The 21154-nt window shown below is 36.0% G+C and overlaps 1 protein-coding gene across 2 annotated transcripts in view; it reads right to left on the bottom strand.

The window, feature by feature from the left end:
• samd12 (sterile alpha motif domain containing 12) overlaps nucleotides 1-21154 on the bottom strand; it is a 121746-nt gene that overhangs the window by 87236 nt on the left and 13356 nt on the right. For both annotated transcript variants that reach the window (XM_066715966.1, XM_066715967.1), the window contains exon 2: nucleotides 10890-11068. In XM_066715966.1, coding sequence (XP_066572063.1) covers nucleotides 10890-11068 — 179 coding nt within the window. The remainder of the gene's footprint in view (nucleotides 1-10889; nucleotides 11069-21154) is intronic.

The following is a 21154-nucleotide window of genomic DNA, read 5'->3' as shown; positions in this document are numbered from 1 at the left end:
TACTGTAAATCCAGTATACAATAATTAACGTATAACTGTATTAAGGAAGCACAAAATGGGCCAAAATTCATCATGATTTAAGCTAATTTATGTGGCTGGTATGAAGTTAGTGCAGATAACATTCTTTGGTGCATATTTTCTACTGGGGGGGGGAATTATATACGATGAGCACATTGTCACCACCTGAAAAACTGTTAAGCTGGCTCTGGATACTGTGTCTCTGGGTTTCCGTTTGCTGTCGAATTTTACATTTCTTTTCTTATGTTTTTTTATGAAGTGTATATACTGTGACTTCATATTATGCAAGTCACGTCAGATCCACTTGGCTTTCTCCTCCAGGGCAATCTCATGTAAACCAGGCATAAAAATGTTAATTGCCGATGATAACAAAATAGCTGTGGTTCATGCTAGAATGCTTGCTGGTGTGTTGTAAGAGTTTTGGGGAAATAAATAGTGGAGTTGGAAATGGTAATGATCCTCATCAGCTAGGCAGTAATTTTTTTTTTCCTCTCATAAAAAAAGAAAACTGTCTCTAAGGAATAAACTATACAGGGATGCACTTGCCAATACTAAACTATGTTGCTGCCCAGCTGACTCTATGCAGATGTTCCCAAGCAGAGTAAAATGTTGTCTAGATATATAGCCATACCACCTCCAGATGTCCATTAAACACAAAATGGTGACATTTATTTGACAATAATTGAATCACTTCTATGTCATGGGCAATTTCCCAATTCTCCACTGATTCTGCCTAAATATGAAGCACTAAAAAGCATAAAGCAGTGTGTTGCCTAGGTTATAGGCCATCATTAAAAAATAATAAATATCTACTGAAATGGGTACATTATGTGTCCTTACATACCTGGGGTTAAAATCATAAGAACATGTGGGTTGCTTACATGCAGTCTAAAGCAGCATAGATTGTAAAATGAACTACTGAGAATTTGTTGGATCAGGATCCCAGATTGGCTGGATATGGACTGAGAACAGAGGTTTTGAGTTGTTTTTCTTTAGACCTGGGCAGCACTATAAAGATAAGATGTTTTACTGATAAAATATACACCAAAAAGAAGGTTGCTCCACTTTGATTACTATGAGCAATTTAAACAATTTTTCTATAAACTACATTTTAGGAATGATTCAAATCATTAAATCATTGGGTGTCTTACTATTCAATGGTAATGGATTTAAATCAGATGACACTTTGATATATTGTCTAAGAGTGTAATGAGGAAAAAAAACATGTAATGCTGCCAAATGTTGTGCAATCCACTTTTTTGGAACACCATCTTTTGGGAGGCTGGGAAAAGATACACACACGCACACCCTTTTATACACATAAAATAAACCGTTATCCATCTAAAAAGGGAAAGATGATACATGCCATATTATAAATGACAACTAAATCTTTTGTGCTATGTTAATTCACTTTGTAGATGCCATTTCACTGACCAGCTTGGAAGGTGGAATATCATCTGAAGCTTTTCAAGAACCAGTAGCTATTGTTTAAAGGAGTGTTTGGATTTCCCGTTTGATTCTGGTTAATGTTTACAGTATTTCAAACTGTACATCTTGAGTGAGAGGAAAATGTTCAAAGACTACATTTTGTTTATTGTTCTAAAGAGATCCTCTGATGAAGATTAAATAAAGTTGTTGATAGGATTTACTTCTGTGAACAGATTTGTGCATTACTTCATTCATGTTGTAATAAGCATCATAAATCAAGCATACCATAAAAAATGTATTTCACATAATTCAAAGAAAGTGCTGGCTTTCAATGCTATAGCAAAATACATTTTCTATATCTATAAAGACTCATATTCCAGGCACAATAGCAGCCAGGTAACCAAGGTACCTGCGTTGATTGTAGTGGCACCCATACCAACAACAACGATCTTTCCAAACAACAATAAATTAGGAAAAAATTAAATAAAAATAAATGTACAATAAGATTTAAAAAAAAAAAAAGTAAGATGTAAGGGTCTCTGTATATTTAAAAATACCACTATAAATGTTGTAATATTGAATACTCAAAATTATGGCTGGGCGGTATACCATAAAAAAATTATAATAATTTACTATATTTAATTTAATTTAAGGTTTGGACTTTTACGATTTCTTCATATCTGTATTTTAAAGTTTTCTATGCTAAATTGAATAATTTACTAATTACCGTGTCATTCAGCTACCAATAAACTTGGTCACATTTGCATATCTCTCAGCTTGCCGCGCCGGCTGTTTTGTGGCTGCGCTATGTCTGATGTCACACATCTGGTCAAAGAACGCCAGTCGCATTCGTGTAGCGCAGATTTCCTCAGATCTGTGCAGATCTGCGTGGTTCCACCAATGGGCAAATCTGTGCTACAAGAACGCAACCGCCTTTCTTCACAAATCCTGCAGAAATGTAATTTGTAAGTTTATTTGTAATTGGCACAGTGTTGAATAAAAGATCAACAAATAGTACTACTTTAGTCAATGTCAGTTGTGTCCTAATATTTTAGCTTTATGAACAGTATAAAATGGCCATTAAAACCACTTTATTTTGTTGCCATTCTATGGTCATGAAATAATCTATATTTAGACATTTGTGGTGTAATAATCGGTATGTCATGGGGTTATGTCTGGGAACTCTTGCCTTAACGTAGACCAGCATTTGGCTAGTTAATCTGATTCTTACAGGTGTTCAATCTAAATGCATTTAAAAAGGTCTCATTGCACTCATTGCGGAAATTCTTCAGCGTAAGCCACTGAGGGAAAATTACTGATAATGATGACTCAAGGAATCACTCTTATGGCCTATAAAAGTGAGTTATGCCCTTGCACATATAAATTGTAGACATAATAGGTGTGTCTGCAGTTGCAAATAACAGAAGCTCTATGGCAGGGGTGTCCAAACTTTCTCAAAGAGCCAGATGTGAAAGTATCTTCAGGGGCTGCATACAAATCAAAGCAAATAATTACTCATGATATTAATGTACAACCACTTAATGTAAAAATGTTTCACTTAAAAAAACTGCTCAGATACAATAACATTATACACTGTATCTGAGGTGGGGTGAACCAAGTATGAAATCACAGAAAATAAAGAGTATGGGTTGGCCTACATAAGTTGCTTCCATATTGGTATGCCAAATGACAGTGACAAAACAGTAAAATTGTAATTAAGAGCCTATTAATCACAGCATCACAATCATTATAGAAAAAAACAGGCAAAGGAATATCCTCACTATAGCCTGATCAAATCAGGCTTGTCTTGGGGGACCCACTGGTGTCACAACTAATGTAGTGAAGCTGTGACTTGTTGCCAAGTGTGTCATTCAGGTGAAAATGTGGTCGTTGTCAGACGCAGAATGTCACATAGATGGAAGTCAGTCAAGCTGGTTCTCAGGCAACTTTTGTTCATACTCAAAAGAGAGAGAGTGTCTGCTCACAAATGTACATCCAGCCAAACAACCTGAGCATCCTGAGTGCGTGGGGTCTTCAATGAGGGAACCTAGTCTTGTCCAGGCTGCCCTCTTGGCATCGTACTGCATGTCTATCAATTTCTGCAAAAGTTACCTGGATAACATTTTCAATTTAAACCACAATGCCTTGTGGATTTTCCTACCACAGAGTAAAATATTATTATTATTATTATTATTATTATTATTATTATTATTATTATTATTATTGTGTTATATAGTTAGGTATGTAGCCTAATATTAGTGCAGGAAAAATCTCAAGCAAGCCACATTTAACTTTACTTTACAGACCATGGCCCGGGCAGTTTATAAATTATAAATTGCGCTATAGTATCCACAGAGTGGCCACTTTATTGGGAACATTGGACCTAATAGGGACCTAAAACTTTCCAGTAATTATCTAGTACTATACTAATTTAGTAGGCACCGGTATGTTCAGAAAAGTTTCTGTAACTGAGTCCATATCAATAATAATGTGGAATTTGTTGTTGTTTTTGGGCATTCTTATAAAAAAAAAAAACTAGGGCCCCGATAAAACACAAAATGTTCATGCTGCGGGTCGCTTGCAGAAACATCTGTGGCATGTCTGTGAACGGATATTGCTCTGCTAAACATTTGCATTAAAACTGACACGGTTCGCGCCACAAAATTACCTTCTTGCAGCTCTTTTCTCGCACAACACGAGGGAATAAAACAAAACAACTTTCACACAGCCACTACTAGAAAACTACACAACTGTACTGAATCATGCTTTCATTTTAGTTAGATACCACTTTCTTCTAATTTATAATGCAACTGCCATGATGTACAGTTTGCTATTAGCGGCTGGTTAAAGTTGTATTTAATCCCGCCCAACAATACAGTGGGAGTGGTTACATTTTCTATATATTAAATCAAGAAAATACCTGCGAGAACACAACCTGAAAATGCTCTTGCAGCTCCTCTGGTTTTAGACAATTTCAAATTTGTTTAAAAGCCTCTCATGATTATGCAAAAATGTTAAGAATGGGTTTATTCCACAGTTAATAAACTCCATGTTTATTCCAATGCCTCTACGACTCTCTGTGTACAGTGGAAATAATTGCTTATGGCAGTAGCCACAAAAAAGCTGTACAGTGTGGTTAACAAATGCCCAACATCCACACAAACAAAATGTTCCCTATTGTTGGTGCTTATTTCAGACGGGGTATATCCAACAGAAGGGCAAATGTAATGCAGGCCAATATCCGTTAATATTAGGTTAGCATACATATTCTTGTTAAAATATATTCGCATAGCAGCAGTTCTCAAGTTGAGCATTCACTGTTGTCATATCCAGATACCACCTAGAAATCCGTGTACGCATGCTTTCTTACAGTGGGTGTACCATAGAACCGTGTAAAGTAACGCACTCACCACAGATTTTATGTATATATAATGTATGAATTTTGTAGTCTAATTTCAGAAATCTGTCTAAGTACAGATTTGCAATAATCCATACATTATGGGAGTGAAGGCGAGTTTTAATACTGCATCAAATGCAACGTGTGCCACATTATGAATATGTACATGAATAGGTAAAGCATATGGAGATGTTTGGATGATATTTAGGGAGAATTGTTGAAATGTGAATGATCTAGTAGCGGGTAGTCAACGTTTTGCCTTTATCCCAGGCACAGTATATAAAGTGGAAGTGATAACTATACATGTTTCCCAATGTACTGTTCTGCACTGTTACACTGACACACACACAATACATTGAAGTAGGCTTGATTGGCCGTCATATTGACATTAATCTCGGATTTAATTCAGTGAGAAGCTGTGCTGTGAGATTCCCTCCTGCGACTATTCGACAACTTTTTGTGTTCGCATCTTTCAAATATTTTGGATTTAAATCCCCTCATCCTGAATGAAATGGATTTCACTGGTTGTTTTTCTTTTAATATTTAAAAAATGTAAAGGATCCACAGAGAACAAGATTAGTAATCCGGTTTAGCATAGAAATTAGGACCAGAATAACACAGCAGAAAATACATTAGAAGGAGTTGAAAGTTCAGTAAGAAGTGTGTTTATAGTTGAAGCTTATTCACTATCAATGAAGACATATCTTTATAGGGGTTCTTGGTTCAATATGCTACTAACACCTGAATGAACACTGTAACAGGGTCGCATTTCAAAGGATTCAATTTTTTTCTTTTAATTAGTGGCCTGTTATGTTGGGATTGATTTTACAAATCCTATAGTTTGACCAAGCAGGGTGGCCATCTATCTCTCTTTGCTTTGTGTAGGAGGAGGGGAGAGCAGATGGAGAAAGGAGACGAAACAGGAACACAAGGGATTCTGTGTCATATTTTTATTTTGTAGGATGAGAATATCAAGTACATTTAGTAGTAGTTTTAAATATAATTAAGCTTAAAAACTGAGAAGTAAAATAAAGCTAAAATAAATCATGTTGTCTCTGTTTCACTCTGCATTGAATGATTAATTTGTATTAAATATTGCCTGTGTGTTTTGAACTTTGAAATGCATGTGTGGGTGTGTTAAAACAGTGTTTTCTTTTGACTGAGGTCAATTTACTTCCATCTCTCGTCTGCCCCTCCTTCTTTAAAAGACCCTGTGGGAATTTTGTTGCAGTTTATTTCTGAAAGAGCAATTCCTATTCTGATGTAGCAGCTACTTAAAGAAAAAAGTAACTATATTTCATTGCTGTTGTTTCCTTTGATGTCATACCTATTACAATGTGAAGAACCAAATCTCTCTCTCTCATGCAATACTTTCCGACTGTTCTCCAAAACTAATGTATCTCCCTATCACTATCACTGTAAAATTGAGCAGTAAAAAACTTAAGCTGGCATTAATTATAAAGATAAATTAATTGGTTGACCAAATAGCAAAATTCAAGTAAATTAAAACTAATTTAGCCACTACTTAACTAGGTCATGTAATGAAACTGATAAAAGCAGAAAATGAATGATGCCATAGTTTTGAATTCAACTTTCAAATTAATTTAACTACGGTATTTATTAATTTCAAGTCAGTTCAACAGTTCAAAGCCACAGGGATTCATTCATCAAATCTTTTCCCTGAACAGGTCCAGCTGCCGAGAACAGGATTTAGTTTAAAACTATAAAAAAATCTTACATGACATGGTTTCACTGTAAAGCCCCTTAAAAGTTATTTTGTTGCAGAGATATTTGTATTATGTAAGAATCATTGTTATTTAAGAGTTTCAACATTTAAGAATAAAAGTATATTAGATTTAAAATGGTTTAAAAATGGGTGCCTTAACAAGGTTAAAAAAATGTTGGTGGTGGTTTTGGCTGTTTAAAACAATGTTAAGATATGAAAAGTATGTATCTTAGCTCCTTGCAGGGAAAGCAGGGAAAGCATTGTGTGTGTCCCCCTTCAAATAAAATACAGTTTGTGGTGTTTTTCTGCTCCTGTTTCTGAACTCTCCCGGTTTGCAGAGTACACTTGTACTTTGACTACTTTATTTAAACTAATCTGGTGCATTCATAGAGCCACCTAGTGAGTATATTTTGAAAATATGCCCTTCTACTTAGATTAAAATGCATGTATCTCAAAATGAGCCCAACAATTCAATTATATTACAGTTCAGAGTGTTTAAGCCCAGGACATTTCTATGTTGCTTTTAAAACATTAATAAAACTTGAATAGATATGCTGTACTTAATAGATATAAATAAACAAAACCGCTCCCTCCCCTTCCTCAGGCATCACAGACCATGTAAGACGATGTTACTGCACTCCCCAGCAGACTCCAAAATAAACACCAATGATTCTAAATTAATCAGATTCTCTTCACAACTTCACATTGACAGAGTTACAGTAAGGTATCAAATGCCTATTTTATTTTTTGCTTGGCCCGTGTTGCAGAGATGTCATTAAAATTAAACCTGGGAATGCTATTATTGATATATTTGTCTAACGACAGTACATTAAAGGAAAATGTACCATGTTTCATAAGAGGCACATTATTTATAAATATGCGGTGTTACCTAAACCAATGCATAATTCTCCTGCAAGTGCAACTAATATGGGGAAAATAACAGTTGGTGGCTAAATGCGGTCTGCTCTTGAAAGGATATCAGACCTACAATTGACTCCTTTGATTTCCTAATTAGAGAGAGAGACCAGTTGTTTTTTTCCAGCAGGATAGCACAGAACTGCTGGGTCTCGCATGTTTAAACAGCGTGGACAAAACTAATTAAAACCGAGAGAATCGCTTATAAGCAAGGGACACCAGAGGTGCACCAAGCAAAAACCACAACAGCGCATAATTTGTCAGAGGTGCCATCCAGCCTTGATAATCATCTCTTTGACCCTCGGTAGCACCAACATGACTGTCCTGGCTGGGTGCCTGTGATAAGAGTTCAATTGGCATATGCCTTCTAAAGAGTGAGAAAGAGCATGTTTGGCTCAGGCTGATACGCCTGCAGTCACACACATGGGGAGCACCAGGTGGAAACAGCACAGCCCCCTCTCCAGGGTTTATTAGCCTTGAAGCCGCCACTGGTGAAATTCAGATAAACAAGATGGCTCAGTGGAGATATTAAAGACTTGCGTTCCAAGAAGCTGGTGGACGTGTGGGGCTCATCAGTTAAATAAAGTTTGAAGGGAACATACCAATTTGTGGAGAGGTGGGGGGAAAAGGGTAAACTTATGCCCTGTTTCCACTGGTGGACACTTAAATGGGTTAAATGGGTGTTTTCTGGACACTTTAGTATCTGGTGCCAGACGTTGCCATAAGCGTCCGTCAAGCCCGCTGAGGAAATACTGTGTTCAGAGGTGGAGATGTGTGATTGACTTGTTGACAGACAGGGAAGAAAAACGCATCAGATACACATAAGCTACATTATGAAGTGCTGTGTGGGATCACGAAGATTATTACAGTTTTATTAGCTGCATGGAGTGAAGTCCACATACATAAACAATTACTGCTTACAGTTAATATCCGAAAGTATTAAAAACGTGTCGAACGCGGATTTAACAGGACCCTGAAGCAGTGCCGGGACAAGTTAAAAAAAAATTACTTTTAATAATATTTTATGAACAGCTGGACAGTGTTTCTGGCTGTCATTTTGTGAAAGGTGTGCAGGTTTGTTGTATATCAGCCCCGCAGAGACAATCAGTATGAAGGCGAACACGATTCAGTTAACGTGTGCCCATTTACAATTTAAATGAATGAATAAATAAATACAGCAGATCTGGGTTTCCCTCTAAAACATTAAGGACTGGTTTAATAAATGCGTCCATAAACGCCATGACTGAAACGTGTACACTTGTAAACGTGTACGTAAATGTAATTTGTTATATACTTCATTTTGGATGCAAAAATAACAATCCAGATGAGCTGGAATAAGCAGCTATGATCCCCAACAGCCTCTATTGAAATCATGTTTGTGGGTAGTGTCAAATCAGGAACAAAACAGCTTCCCATTTCAATGACAAAAAGGTTCAGGTATCCTCAATATTGTTATGGTGGGTACATTTCAGCTCTTCTAAACGGATCCTTGTCACCAACGTATCTGAGAATTATTAAGAAAAACAAAGTAGTGTCGTTCCTCTTCAATGTACTCCTCTAAGTCTGGATCAGCATAGTTTTTATAATGCAAACTCCGCTGGTTGCACTTCTCTGGGATAAAGGGTGGGTAGGTACAACCAGAAAGATAGACAATCTCACTGCACAAAGAACATACAGCTGTGGTTCTCATATTTATCTGTGCCACTGAACTGAAATAGGAAAAACAGTTTCAGTGCGATTGTAAGCCTTTCGCATCGATTGCTTTCGTGTAAAAGATCAATCTCGTCTCTCCAGCAGACTGGATTGTCATACTCTTGTATCTCAGCTGTGAGCACTGGGGGGGGGTGGGAGAAAGGCAGAAGATTTATTTTTTACAGTGGCAATCGTATTTAGATTATGACAATGTTTAGTTATTGCTTTCTTTTTATTTGAAGGGTTGTCAGCAAGGCAAGCCCAGGTCTCTTTTTCACACATCTTGCAGCACTGTTAATTAACAGTTCTTGCATTACATCTGCTGAAAGCTACCTTTTGTTCTGCAAACATTAATACATTGACAGCGGAGGACTGAAATGTGCTACTTTGTTAATTATTTCTGTTAGCGACGTGATATGGATTTCAAAAGACCAGCAGTGAAAAACCTGCATCCTCGGAGATACACACAAAAAAAGAAAAAGAAAAAAAAGCCTGCATTTAAAATTAGATTTACTAACTGTGCAGACAATGTTGGAAAAATCAAACATTTTATATAATGTTTCTAATCCCCTTGGTTTCTGAGTCATCAAGCAGAGGCCCAATCCGGCAGATGTAGCTATTTTTATCTGGTTGGAGCCGAATTATATGAGTGCACAATCACTCATTCTTGAACAGTGATATGTGAAAGTCAGAAGAAGAGTCTATTTATAAAACTGATACAGCAAGCTAAGGTGGAGAGAGTTGGCAAACAAATAAGTGCGTACGTCTCAATGCAACCTGTGGACATGACAAAAGATTTGGATGCATATTCATCAGTTCCAGATGATGAAACTGGATTTTTTGTAATTTTGGGAGGGCAAGGGGTGTTGGGTTGTTGACTGTGCGATGACTTTAGTTTCCTTTTAAAAACGTATACGTGTTTGGTCTCCAAGAGAGGTCAACAGCCTTTACCATTCCTTCCACTCTTCAAACTGCAATCAGGTAATACACAGAAGTACAGCTGTTTAAGTAATTATCTGGTCAGTGTGCCACAGCATAATTCTCTGAGTGAAAAGAAAGGCTCTTAAGCAAATCTTGTGAGCACTGTTGCTTTTAAAAATACAAAGAAAACTGCCGCTAATGAGGTTTGCTCTCAACTAATTATTACTTTCACTTGAAAAATTACGCAAGAGCACACTGAATAATGAAATACTTTGAGTATCACACAACTACCACCTCCCCTGTTGGTCTGGACCTTTTGTCAAAGTGGTAGCATGCACAGCTAAGGCATGGTAAATCAGAGTTTGATTTCTGACAGCGACTGCCAGCACCCTCCAGTGTTTCAATCTGAACATCACACAGAAGTGTTTACTGAAAAATAAGGGAATTGTCGCATTACATTGTTAATGATATCTGTGAGCATGTGTGTTAGGCCTTATAAACTACCATGGGTAGTCATCTACTATCTGCTGTTTTGTCCTTTAAATAATAGTTATATGGGAAGGTTTTCCATTTTAATGTTATTAGCTCTGTAGTTTTTGTACTACTTGGATATCGTAATGCATGTACGCTGCCAAATTCCCAATAGCATTCTCAATTTTTGGCAAATAAATAAGACACCTTAAAGACACTTAATCAATTGTACCTTGGTTGCATTTTCTTTCATTTCTTCATGTTTCAGGTACAACAAAAAACATTTCCGGACAGAAATCTAGAAAAGATGAGGATTCTCACCCGGGTTGTGTCCGTTTCCGATGCCTGTTGTTTTGGGCTTCCTTTCTTCTCCCTGGGCCTCGGACTGCTCTCCTCATTTCCTCCTGCATTCTGCCCCGTTTCAGTTTCGAGTTGGAGGCTAACGTCTTCTACACAGGCTGCATGATCTATACCATTCTGACTCAGGTTACAGTGGACAGCTGAGGGGAAAAAAAAAACATTGAGACATTCACTAAAATAATTTATTATCTTGGAAGCAAAATAGTTTGAAATCTTTTTATCCCTTTCTTCACCAAAGCACTACACCTAATTCAAGCTCCATTCAAAAAGAATCACGCAAAGAACAGATTAACATCCTTTTTACAGCACTACTGGCTGTCCAAGATTGTGCTACCGTTAAAGCAAACAGGGTACACTACAAATGATTAAAAAAGCTATTCAATATTTGCATAGAGGGCACTCTTCAAAACTGAACATGATACATTCAAATTATTAAGTTCATAAAAATAAATTAAAATACAAATGCATCCGAATACAACCAATCTGTGCACAGATTTCTTCTGTCAAATAAATGTTCTTAGAACATGCACAATCTGGAAATATGGTCTTTCCTGATGTTAAGGGATTTTACATAAATAGAACATTTGTGTTGTACTGGACAGCCTTGCAGGAACTGTCCAGCCACACCATCAGTGCAACCACTTTTCTTGGATATTGCATGACAACCAAAGTTATTAATAATGTGACAAACGTTTACAAAATGCCTTTACTTCATGGTGCAGTTAAGGGCAGTGGCTAATTTGAAGCCTCTTTAATTCATGTAAATGTATACATATGCCAAGGAATCAACAATTTCAGCTAAATATTAGATTGTGTCAGTGTAATGCCTTATGTCAAATGCATCCTACAGATAATCTGTCATAGTAAAGACATTTTTAAATAAATAATGCATTCCTCTTCCTGTAGCAGTTGTGTTGTAAATCCCCTGTGACAGGCAGTCCAAAAGGCTACACACTGAATTTACTGCAGAGGAAAAATGACATGGTCTGCTTAAAGCTAGTATTTGACTTAGACACTTCCTATTTTTCTATGAGAAACTGTTTTAACAGTTTCCAATAAAAACAGAGATGTGTTCAAAGTATAAATGCACTTGGTTAATAATTATATAATACATTTGTAAATTAAAATAAATGTGTACATTCTAAACTGTGTAGTTATAATTTATTGTAAAACTGTTTGCCGATCTCTGTCCAAATATATTTAAAATCATGGATTTTATTCCATATGAGAAGTACTAGCTAGTCTATGGTTAACTCACTAGATGGTGCTGATGTACAGCTTTAGTGAAAAGAAGATTGTGTAGAACACAAAAATACAATTTAAAAAAATCATACCAGGTACAGAGTGGGAGATCTGTTTTTTTAGATTAAAGCTATTTAATTAGTAATTTGCTTAAACATATTATACTATATGCAAAAATAACATTTAACTTTGGAACAGTAATACAATGTTGCATTATTTTATTAAGATTTACAGATAGGTTTATTTTTTGTTCATTTGTTAAAGCTACTGTAGATCATTTATACAGAGCCATTTACAGGTCGACACATAGACATAGTAAACTCACTGAAAAGGCATGTATTAAAAATGGTCACACATGGCATCTTTTCTAAACAAAAACATCCTTATTCTTTTACCGTAAGATATAGAACAAAAAGTCTGTTTATGCTGTTTGCTAATTATTAAATTCAGTTTATCTTCAGGATTTTTACATATATATACATATATATATATATACACACACGCATATATATACACATACACACACACTATATATATATAATCCTGATAATAATAATACATCTCGTTAGATTGTTCTAACATTTCTAAGCCCTCTGGATATTTTATTATAATTACCCCTTAACGTTACAACAATTCTGTAGCAAATAAAACTAGTAATTACTGGAAACCTAGTTATGAGGATTGTATAAATCCCAAAGTCACTGAAACTCCCTTTAAAATTACTTTTAATAGACAAATTGATAATATTTCAAGTCTAATTTTATGTATTAAGGAAAATTCTATGTTAATCAAAAGCCTATATTATTAAAACTAACTTTTGTCTGCTAGTTATACATGCAAGCTTTATTTGGTTTGGTTGCATTACAAGAACATGCATTCAAGTCAAACAGACAATAATATCCTAGCAATACTAACAATACACATCCAGAGCATACTAAAGCTACATTCATATTATATAATGATCATATGTGGAAAAATATAAAATGAGATGAATTATAATATTAAAAATTATATGAAAAATATATAAAAAGATAAACAGATCTGAAAAAATGATCAGACCATTTAAAAAAACATTGTTGTCTGAAATACAAATATATGGACAGGGAAAACTGTACCCCCAGTGGCATTGCCTTCATCTTTAATTACATGTAGGTCTATTAAATTAATATGACATACATTGACATGGCATCCATCAAGAAACAATACTCCTAACTAAAAAGTAAATACTGTACATCACAGCATTTTCTAATAAAATCATAAAAACTAAAGAAATGCATTACTTATTTTATTTTTTATTTACATATGTCCTTTTTTAATGATTTGGTCCTAATTGAAATTATACTTATTAGATGAAGGTTCCCATAAATGAAACACTGATGTTATCATTCAAGACCTTACTCTTTTAAAAAGGCAAGGAGAACACAGAAGGACTGGGGCATGATAAAACTGTATATGGATGAATAATATATAATTGAAGTGGGTCCCAGCTGCACAGAAAATTACAGCTTCTGCTGAAATGTTATTCACTACAACCCACAGGGAGAAGGATTTTTTTTTGCCACCATTGCTAAAATTAGCTCAGACCACTTGCCCCCGTTCACTGTGACGTCATTCCCGACAACAGTATAAAGCAAAAATAAGCACACAAAGGATTCAGAGTTCGGCCAAGCAGTGAAAGAATTTCTTTGAATACAAATAAGACTGACATTACAACAACTGTATACCTTTCAAAATACTACACACACAATGTAATCTCAAATCAGGTAAAAGTCAAAATGAAAGAACCTAGAAAACCTAGACAAAAGTTTTCTAGCTGTGACCTGAATTTATAACTTCATTTTTATCCTCAGAAAAATAATTTGTCTGCAGTTAAAGCACTTAAGCTAGTAAGGAATGGATATGCTGCAAGAGCTTTAGGAATTTTTAATCAAACAATCTTTTCAGTTTAAGAATTAATCAGTGACAAAGGACAGACGAATCTTCTGCGGAGGAGTAATCTAAAAATAAAACTGAAAAAGGAAAAACAAGTAATTCTCTTTGGGTTATATGAGTGACTTCATGATCAGGGCTTTTCTCATTCAGTTTTCCAACTGCAACAATAATTTCATTAAGTTATTATAGGTTAAACCTCTGATGAAAGATTTTTAAAAGTAACTGTGCTGTTCATATCTTCAAAGCATGTGTTGTTCATGTACACTTGGGGAAAACAATACACCAAGAGCAGGTGAAACAAACCAAGTCTCTTAGCAGATACTCTTATCCAGGGCAACTTACAAAACATAAGAGCATTATAAAAGTGCAATACAGTCTAAAATTACAGATCAAAACAGTTCAAATTACAAGTTCAAAATTACAGTGCAAACAAAAATATACAGTTAATACATGTCCTACATCCTAGATTTGTGAGCTAATAATTGTAGACAAGATATAGTCATGGTTAATAGCTCAGAGGAAAGGGACATAGGGGCAATCAATATAAACAACACGAGTACTAGCAATGACCACGGACACGCTGCATGCTACCAACTACGTTTCATATGTATGTATTTATGTATGCATGTATTGTCATTCTGTCAAACAAAGTTCTGGTGCAGCACACATACAACCATAAATAAAAACAGACAGCCCCATGGTCGACTGTGCGCTGGAATGTCGCTGTCCAGTCGCTACCCCCTGAAATAATGATGTTAATGCGAAGTTAAGGCCATGGTTTTCAACGCGTTATGTGCATCGCAAACCTGTTTTTTGCATGGCACACAGCTACGAAAATAGCATAATTTCTGCCACTACCCCCATTTTGCACCTTGCATACAATTCAAGGGTGAACGGCGCAGAATGGATTACGCAAACCCTATGAATATCTAGCCCAGAGTGCTTTGTTAAATACTGTATTTAAATAATATATTTCAAACCATTGCATAATAGCTGCTGCAGTTGGTTGTTGGATGTTAATGCCATAAAAAAGCAATAGCCAAACAAAGTGCTCTGAGGAGCTCCTCGTTAAAATTGAGCTAATGTATTATGCTTTGAATCCCCAACTCTCCATTCCCCCCATGCAAATTTGCCTCTGCGTACCTTAAAATCCCCCAATACCCAATACATAGACATATATCCACTTAATGTGCAAATCACGTCAAACAGCTTGGTAGCAAGACAGAACACAGCTATTGTTGAACTTATTTTATATCTTTTAATTTTTAATAGTATTATTGGGGCGCCATATGATAATCAAGCACTCTCTCAGTTTACAAGTACAAACGTACATGTGCTTATACATTTATTTAAATCATAAGCTGTTGAGACGCAAGACATAATGTGTGTCCTGCCCAACATTAGGCATTTTCCAATTACATTTCAAATAATAAATAAGCTAACTGAATACCAAATAATTTGCATTATACCAATATGTATCCTACCATACAAAATAGCTATTATACATATATTTTATTTTCATAGAGTATACAGACTTGCATAATTTGTTCTAAAAGCTTTACTAGGCCCTATATCTTCAAAGAGGCATCTAACCATTACATTGAAATTTGCTATTAAACAGTGTATATGCTCATTTACTATAGACAAGTTTTTATGAGATGGTATTGTTTGATTAAAAATACTTCCATAGAAACCGTATTAATATGTACACTGCTCAAAAAAATGAAGGGAACATGTAATCAAAGTAAAACACCAATGCAATTAAACTTCAGGGATATCAATCTGTCCAGTTAGGAAGCCTAAGCGATTGTGAATCAATGTCACCTGTTTTAGTGCACATGAAAGTGACAACCTCCTCTGTGCGAGGAGGAACAGGAGGAGCACTGCCAGAGCCCTACAAAATGACCTCCAGGAGGCTACTGGTGTGCATGTTTCTGAACAAACTGTCAGAAACAGACTCCATGAGGGTGGCATGAGGGCCCAATGTCCTCTAGTGGGACCTGTGCTCACAGCCCAGCACCGTGCAGCTCGATTGGCATTCGCCAGAGAACACCAGAATTGGCAGGTCTGCCATTGGCGCTCCGTTCTCTTCACAGATGAGAGCAGGTTCACACTGAGCACGTGACAAACGTGAAAGAGTCTGGAGACGCCGTGGTGAACGTTATGCTGCCTGCAACATCATCCAACATGACCGGTTTGGCGGTGGGTCAGTGATGGTCTGGGGAGGCATATCCTTGGAGGGTTGCACAGACCTCCACGTGCTAGCCAACGGTACCCTGACTGCTGTTAGGTACCGGGATGAAATCCTCAGACCCATCATCAGATCTTACGCTGGTGTAGTGGGTCCTGGGCTCCTCCTGGTGCAGTACAATGCCCGGCCTCATGTGGCCAGAGTGTGTAGGCAGTTCCTGGATGACGAAGGCATTGATGCCATTGACTGGCCCTCACGTTCCCTAGACCTGAATCCAATTGAGAACCTTTGGGACATTATGTATCGGTGCATCTGACGCCGCCAAGTAGCGCCACAGTCTGTCCAGGAGCTCATTGATGCTCTGATCCAGATCTGATAGGAGATCCCCCAGGACACCATCCGCCATCTCATCAGGAGCATGCCCATACGTTGGTGGGAGTGCATACAGGCATGTGGGGGCCATACACACTACTGAGTCACATTATGAGTTGCCGTGATGAAATTCACGCAAGTTGGACCAGCCTGTGATTTCAATTGTTTACTTAGATTTTCGGTGTGAGTTTGAATCCAGCCCTCAATCGGTTGGTGATTTTGGTTTCCATTGAATTTCAACGAATTACACAATGTAAAGATTTTGATCTTTAATACATCTCGTTCATCGAGATCCGATGTGTGATTTAAGTGTTCCCTTAATTTTTTTGAGCAGTGTATATACCAGACAAATCAACCTTAAATGTAGCAGAACACTAAACTATACCACCTTATACTTTTCTGCAATTGCTTTTGAAAACCGCCAAGTTATCTAAGACAATCAACATGTAATTTCATAGAGGCTTTTCCCATTTCCAAAAACTATGCCAGAATGATAATTGAATTTAATGTAATATAGTATTAAATTCAATGTATTGAACAAACTATTGTATAAAGAACTGCCTATGAAGGCAGCAGATTTTCACAAGCTAACTCTGAGGGGCAGTTACTATTAGCTCAGCTGATCACCAAACAGCAGCCCATGGTTTCAGGAACTTTCTCTGTAAAGGAGCTAAAATTCCATATACTTGTGCACCAAAGCACTACCTAACAAAAGGAGTTTTCCACAAATAAATAGAAAAGTAATACAGATGTCCTTGCTAAAATCTATTTGAGTTTTGTTAACTGAAAATATAGAACAAAATTACAGGAAAACATTTAAAAGGAACACCAGACATAGGCATCACAACAAAGTAAATCTATTTTGTGTATGCTGTTTTTAATATGGGAAACTCAGATATATGTCTACATAAAGTGTGTCCAACAATCATACAGACAATGCAAGGTTACTTCTCAAAGATTATGAATCAGCACCATGGACAGAGCTTCCTACCACTGCAGTGACAGTCTAGGGTAATTTCTAATGCAGTTCTTCACCATCTCCTTAAATGTCTTCTGTTGCAGCTGAATATTTTCATTGACATTTCAGTGCCCTTTCATAATACAAATATCACCCCTTTTAGCAATCAAAACTGCACATACCCAGACATTCCTTAAAACAACTTAAGCTGTGTATCACTATCTAGTATTGTACACTGAATCGCAATCAAAAGTGAATTGAAAAGCTCCACTGTCAGCACTGTACTCGGAGGCTTTCGCAGCCCGCTGCTGGGAAAAAAAAAAAAAAAAAGAAAATCCATCTGTTTCACTTTAGCAAAGGTGAAACTCAGCCAAATGCTATAAAACCATAAATGATTGCTCATTTCCCATCAGTCTTGGAAGCTAGAATAACCTCTCATCCCATCTGAATTGTTAGTCACTTTACCTCTATTTTAAATCTTTTTTTAAAAAATGATGCATACAAATGACAAAAAAAAAAAACATGAAAGTGTCAAATTCTGAAGACTGCATTTAAATCTTCTGATAGACCAATACAAAGGTAACAAAATCAGGCTTCATTAAAACATCCATGTTGTTGTTTTTGTAGTTGTTGTTATTGTTGTTAAAGTCCATGGGTTCATCCCAGGGGTACTGTAAGTAGATGTTAAAATTAGAAGTAAAAACAAGAGTTTGAAAGCACATTTAAGATGGAGATGTCTAAACAGTGTTTATTTATTTATTTACTTTTTTATTATTTATTTATGGATGGATAGAGTAGGAAATACAGAAACAAAGGACAGATCCAACCTTGTAAGTTGACCAATTCACTGAATTTCCCCAGTTATAGAAGAGACCTTTGATCCAATTTCAAGATGCATGAAACAAAACATCAGCAGGATGCTGTTTTAAAGTTCACCTAACATTCTTACTTAATCTAAAGTGAACAAAAGAAAAACATTTGGATCGCCAAAATATTTTTTGTGAAAGTGAAGTGTGCCTAGTAGACATTGTTTAATAAGCCACAACTTTGACTTGTACCAGGTTGATGAATGAATAGGTATGCAGAGATGAAAAGGGCCTTTTAATTAAAATAACAACATTCCAATGGAGAAGTAACAACTTCCAACCATAAAAAATAATGGATATCACTTGGATTGTACACAGGGTTGGAGTCAATTCCAGTGTTTCCATTCTAATTCTGTATGTAATTCCTTTTTCAATTCAATTCCAATTCCTGAACAGCCCATTATGTTAGTGGCAAAAATAATTGGAACTGGAATTTGGAATGGGTCTGAAAAAGCTAATTAGCCCCAACCCTGACACTATATTAATTTGTAAATGGAAAAAGCAGCATCTCTCTTGACTCTACACTAACGAACACTTAAGCTACCTTGGACTGAAGACTAGTTCTGTATGATAACACCTACATCGATTCTGTGGTGCTGACTTGCTGGAATTTACAGAACAGATTTGAAATCAGCAGGAGATGTGAGCTAGGGGCATTTTTTCTTTCACTGACAAAGTTGGTGAAATATTAATTGGTCTCTTTGGAAATCCTAAACAAAATATTCTGCACAGAATACTCAAATTCCACATCTTAGTGATTTTCAGGATTCAAATATTCTTTATGGAAAATCAGAAGTGGACCAGTTTATTATTTTAAATGTATTGATTTTGCCAAATGTTCATTGTGGTGCAAAGGAGAGGTTGCACATAGCAAATAGATGCTTATTCACAGGATTTAGCACAATAATGCAGCACAGGATTTACAAGTCCAGTAATACAAACTTTCAAATGCAGTGTAACAAAATTTGTACAATTTCTTACAAAGCTTAGCATCAGTCTCCTGCTGTTTCCAAGATACAAAATCTCCTACAGAAAATTGCACTTTCCAGACTTAACATTCACAAGTTTGAACTAGTATTGCTCTCAAAGAATATCCAAACTCACCCCAAGAAATCTTGGAGCAGACAGCAGGGTTAATTTCACAATGCAAGAAGCTGAAAATGATTAATTTAAGGTTTTCTGCTTAATTTCCATATACGTGCACTGTAGATATTCATGCGGTCCAGGCTGGATTTGTGGTTTGTTCTGTAATCTAATCTGCCTAAAACCAAATTCATGCATGTATCCTATCATTCTAAAAAGTCATGAATGGCAAATGCATGTTTTTAAAAAAGTGTTCTTCACTTTCATAGATGTATTTAGGAAAACACTGCAGGCATTATTAAAATATATACGTAATTGTTTTAAATCTATGATTATCATCCCTTATGAATTACTCTCTCACTATTCTTACATCATAACCAATATCATCATTACAATCTGTAATGGATTGGAGTGCCCTTTACAATTGAAACCACCTAGGTATTTTCCTCTTTCAGATCCAATAATTGTACAACAAAAGTATGTTAGAATACAAGTATATTGTTAAAAGCAATATTTTATGCAATCTGTTCACATGCAGTTTTCTAATTTGTGCCAAACAGTTCCATTCATGCATTGGAAAAGTTGGCCAAGTACAAAGCTGAAAATAGCTGCGAGATGTGGTTCAGGGAAAAAAAAATGACCTATATCGCCAGGGACATAAATAACAAAAGCCCTGAATATCAGTCACGAACTACGGGCAAAATAAAAATATTTGCTGCAATTACTAATGATGATGCATGTGGACTTACTTGATAGCTGAAAGTCCTTTGGAAAGAGGAGAAGTAAAAGGATGTTGCTTGATCCACAACAATTCAGGAAGGATAAAATACACAGATAACACTGTGACAAAATATGTATAATGAAAGACTGCTGATGTCTAAAAACATGTAATGAAAAATATAATGGTGGTGGCAAAGTAAGAAACTTCAGATGTAGAGCACTTAGGCTCTGCAGCTTTTCAAGTATTCCCAGGAGAAACTACTTTGACCTATATATTTTTGTTCTTGTTATGATTGAGAAACAGTACAACAGCCGCACCTTGGTTATTTGCAGGGTATAAATATATTTTTTCAAGGTTATCAGATAAAAGGCAGCTTAGAATGGTCACAAGCACGGCAACACCTTTTTTTAAAGACATTTATATCCACTGACGTGAAAACTGAAAAATGTAACTAGTTTTTCTTCTAATTCACTCACCAACTTAAGTATTTTTATAATTTTAATGGTCTTACGGTTGTATTCATATCTTTCTAGAAATGTATCTATTTATGGTTATATCCTAATAAAGGCTTCAATGTGTAACTTAGTTTAAAGCTCTTAATTTAATGAGCCCTTAAGATCACACCCTCATTTTGAAGGAGGTTTCTATTCATAACCAAAAAGTTGTTTTGTACATGGATTACACTTGTGAAAGAATCAAATTTATGCACCTGACAGTCAACCAACCATGAAGGATTTCTCCATTGTAAGAACTGGCTGGTACTTTGTTAAACTGGTACTTTGTGGGCTTCTCCATTGTAAGAACTGGCTGGTACTTTGTTAAACTGGTACTTTGTGGGCTTTCGTTTTTCATGCTTGAGTG

This window comes from Amia ocellicauda, chromosome 10 (assembly GCF_036373705.1).
Source record: "Amia ocellicauda isolate fAmiCal2 chromosome 10, fAmiCal2.hap1, whole genome shotgun sequence".
In the NCBI taxonomy this organism is placed as follows: domain Eukaryota; kingdom Metazoa; phylum Chordata; class Actinopteri; order Amiiformes; family Amiidae; genus Amia; species Amia ocellicauda.
Note: the sequence above shows the minus strand (reverse complement) of the source record. Positions and strands in the feature narration are given on the sequence as shown.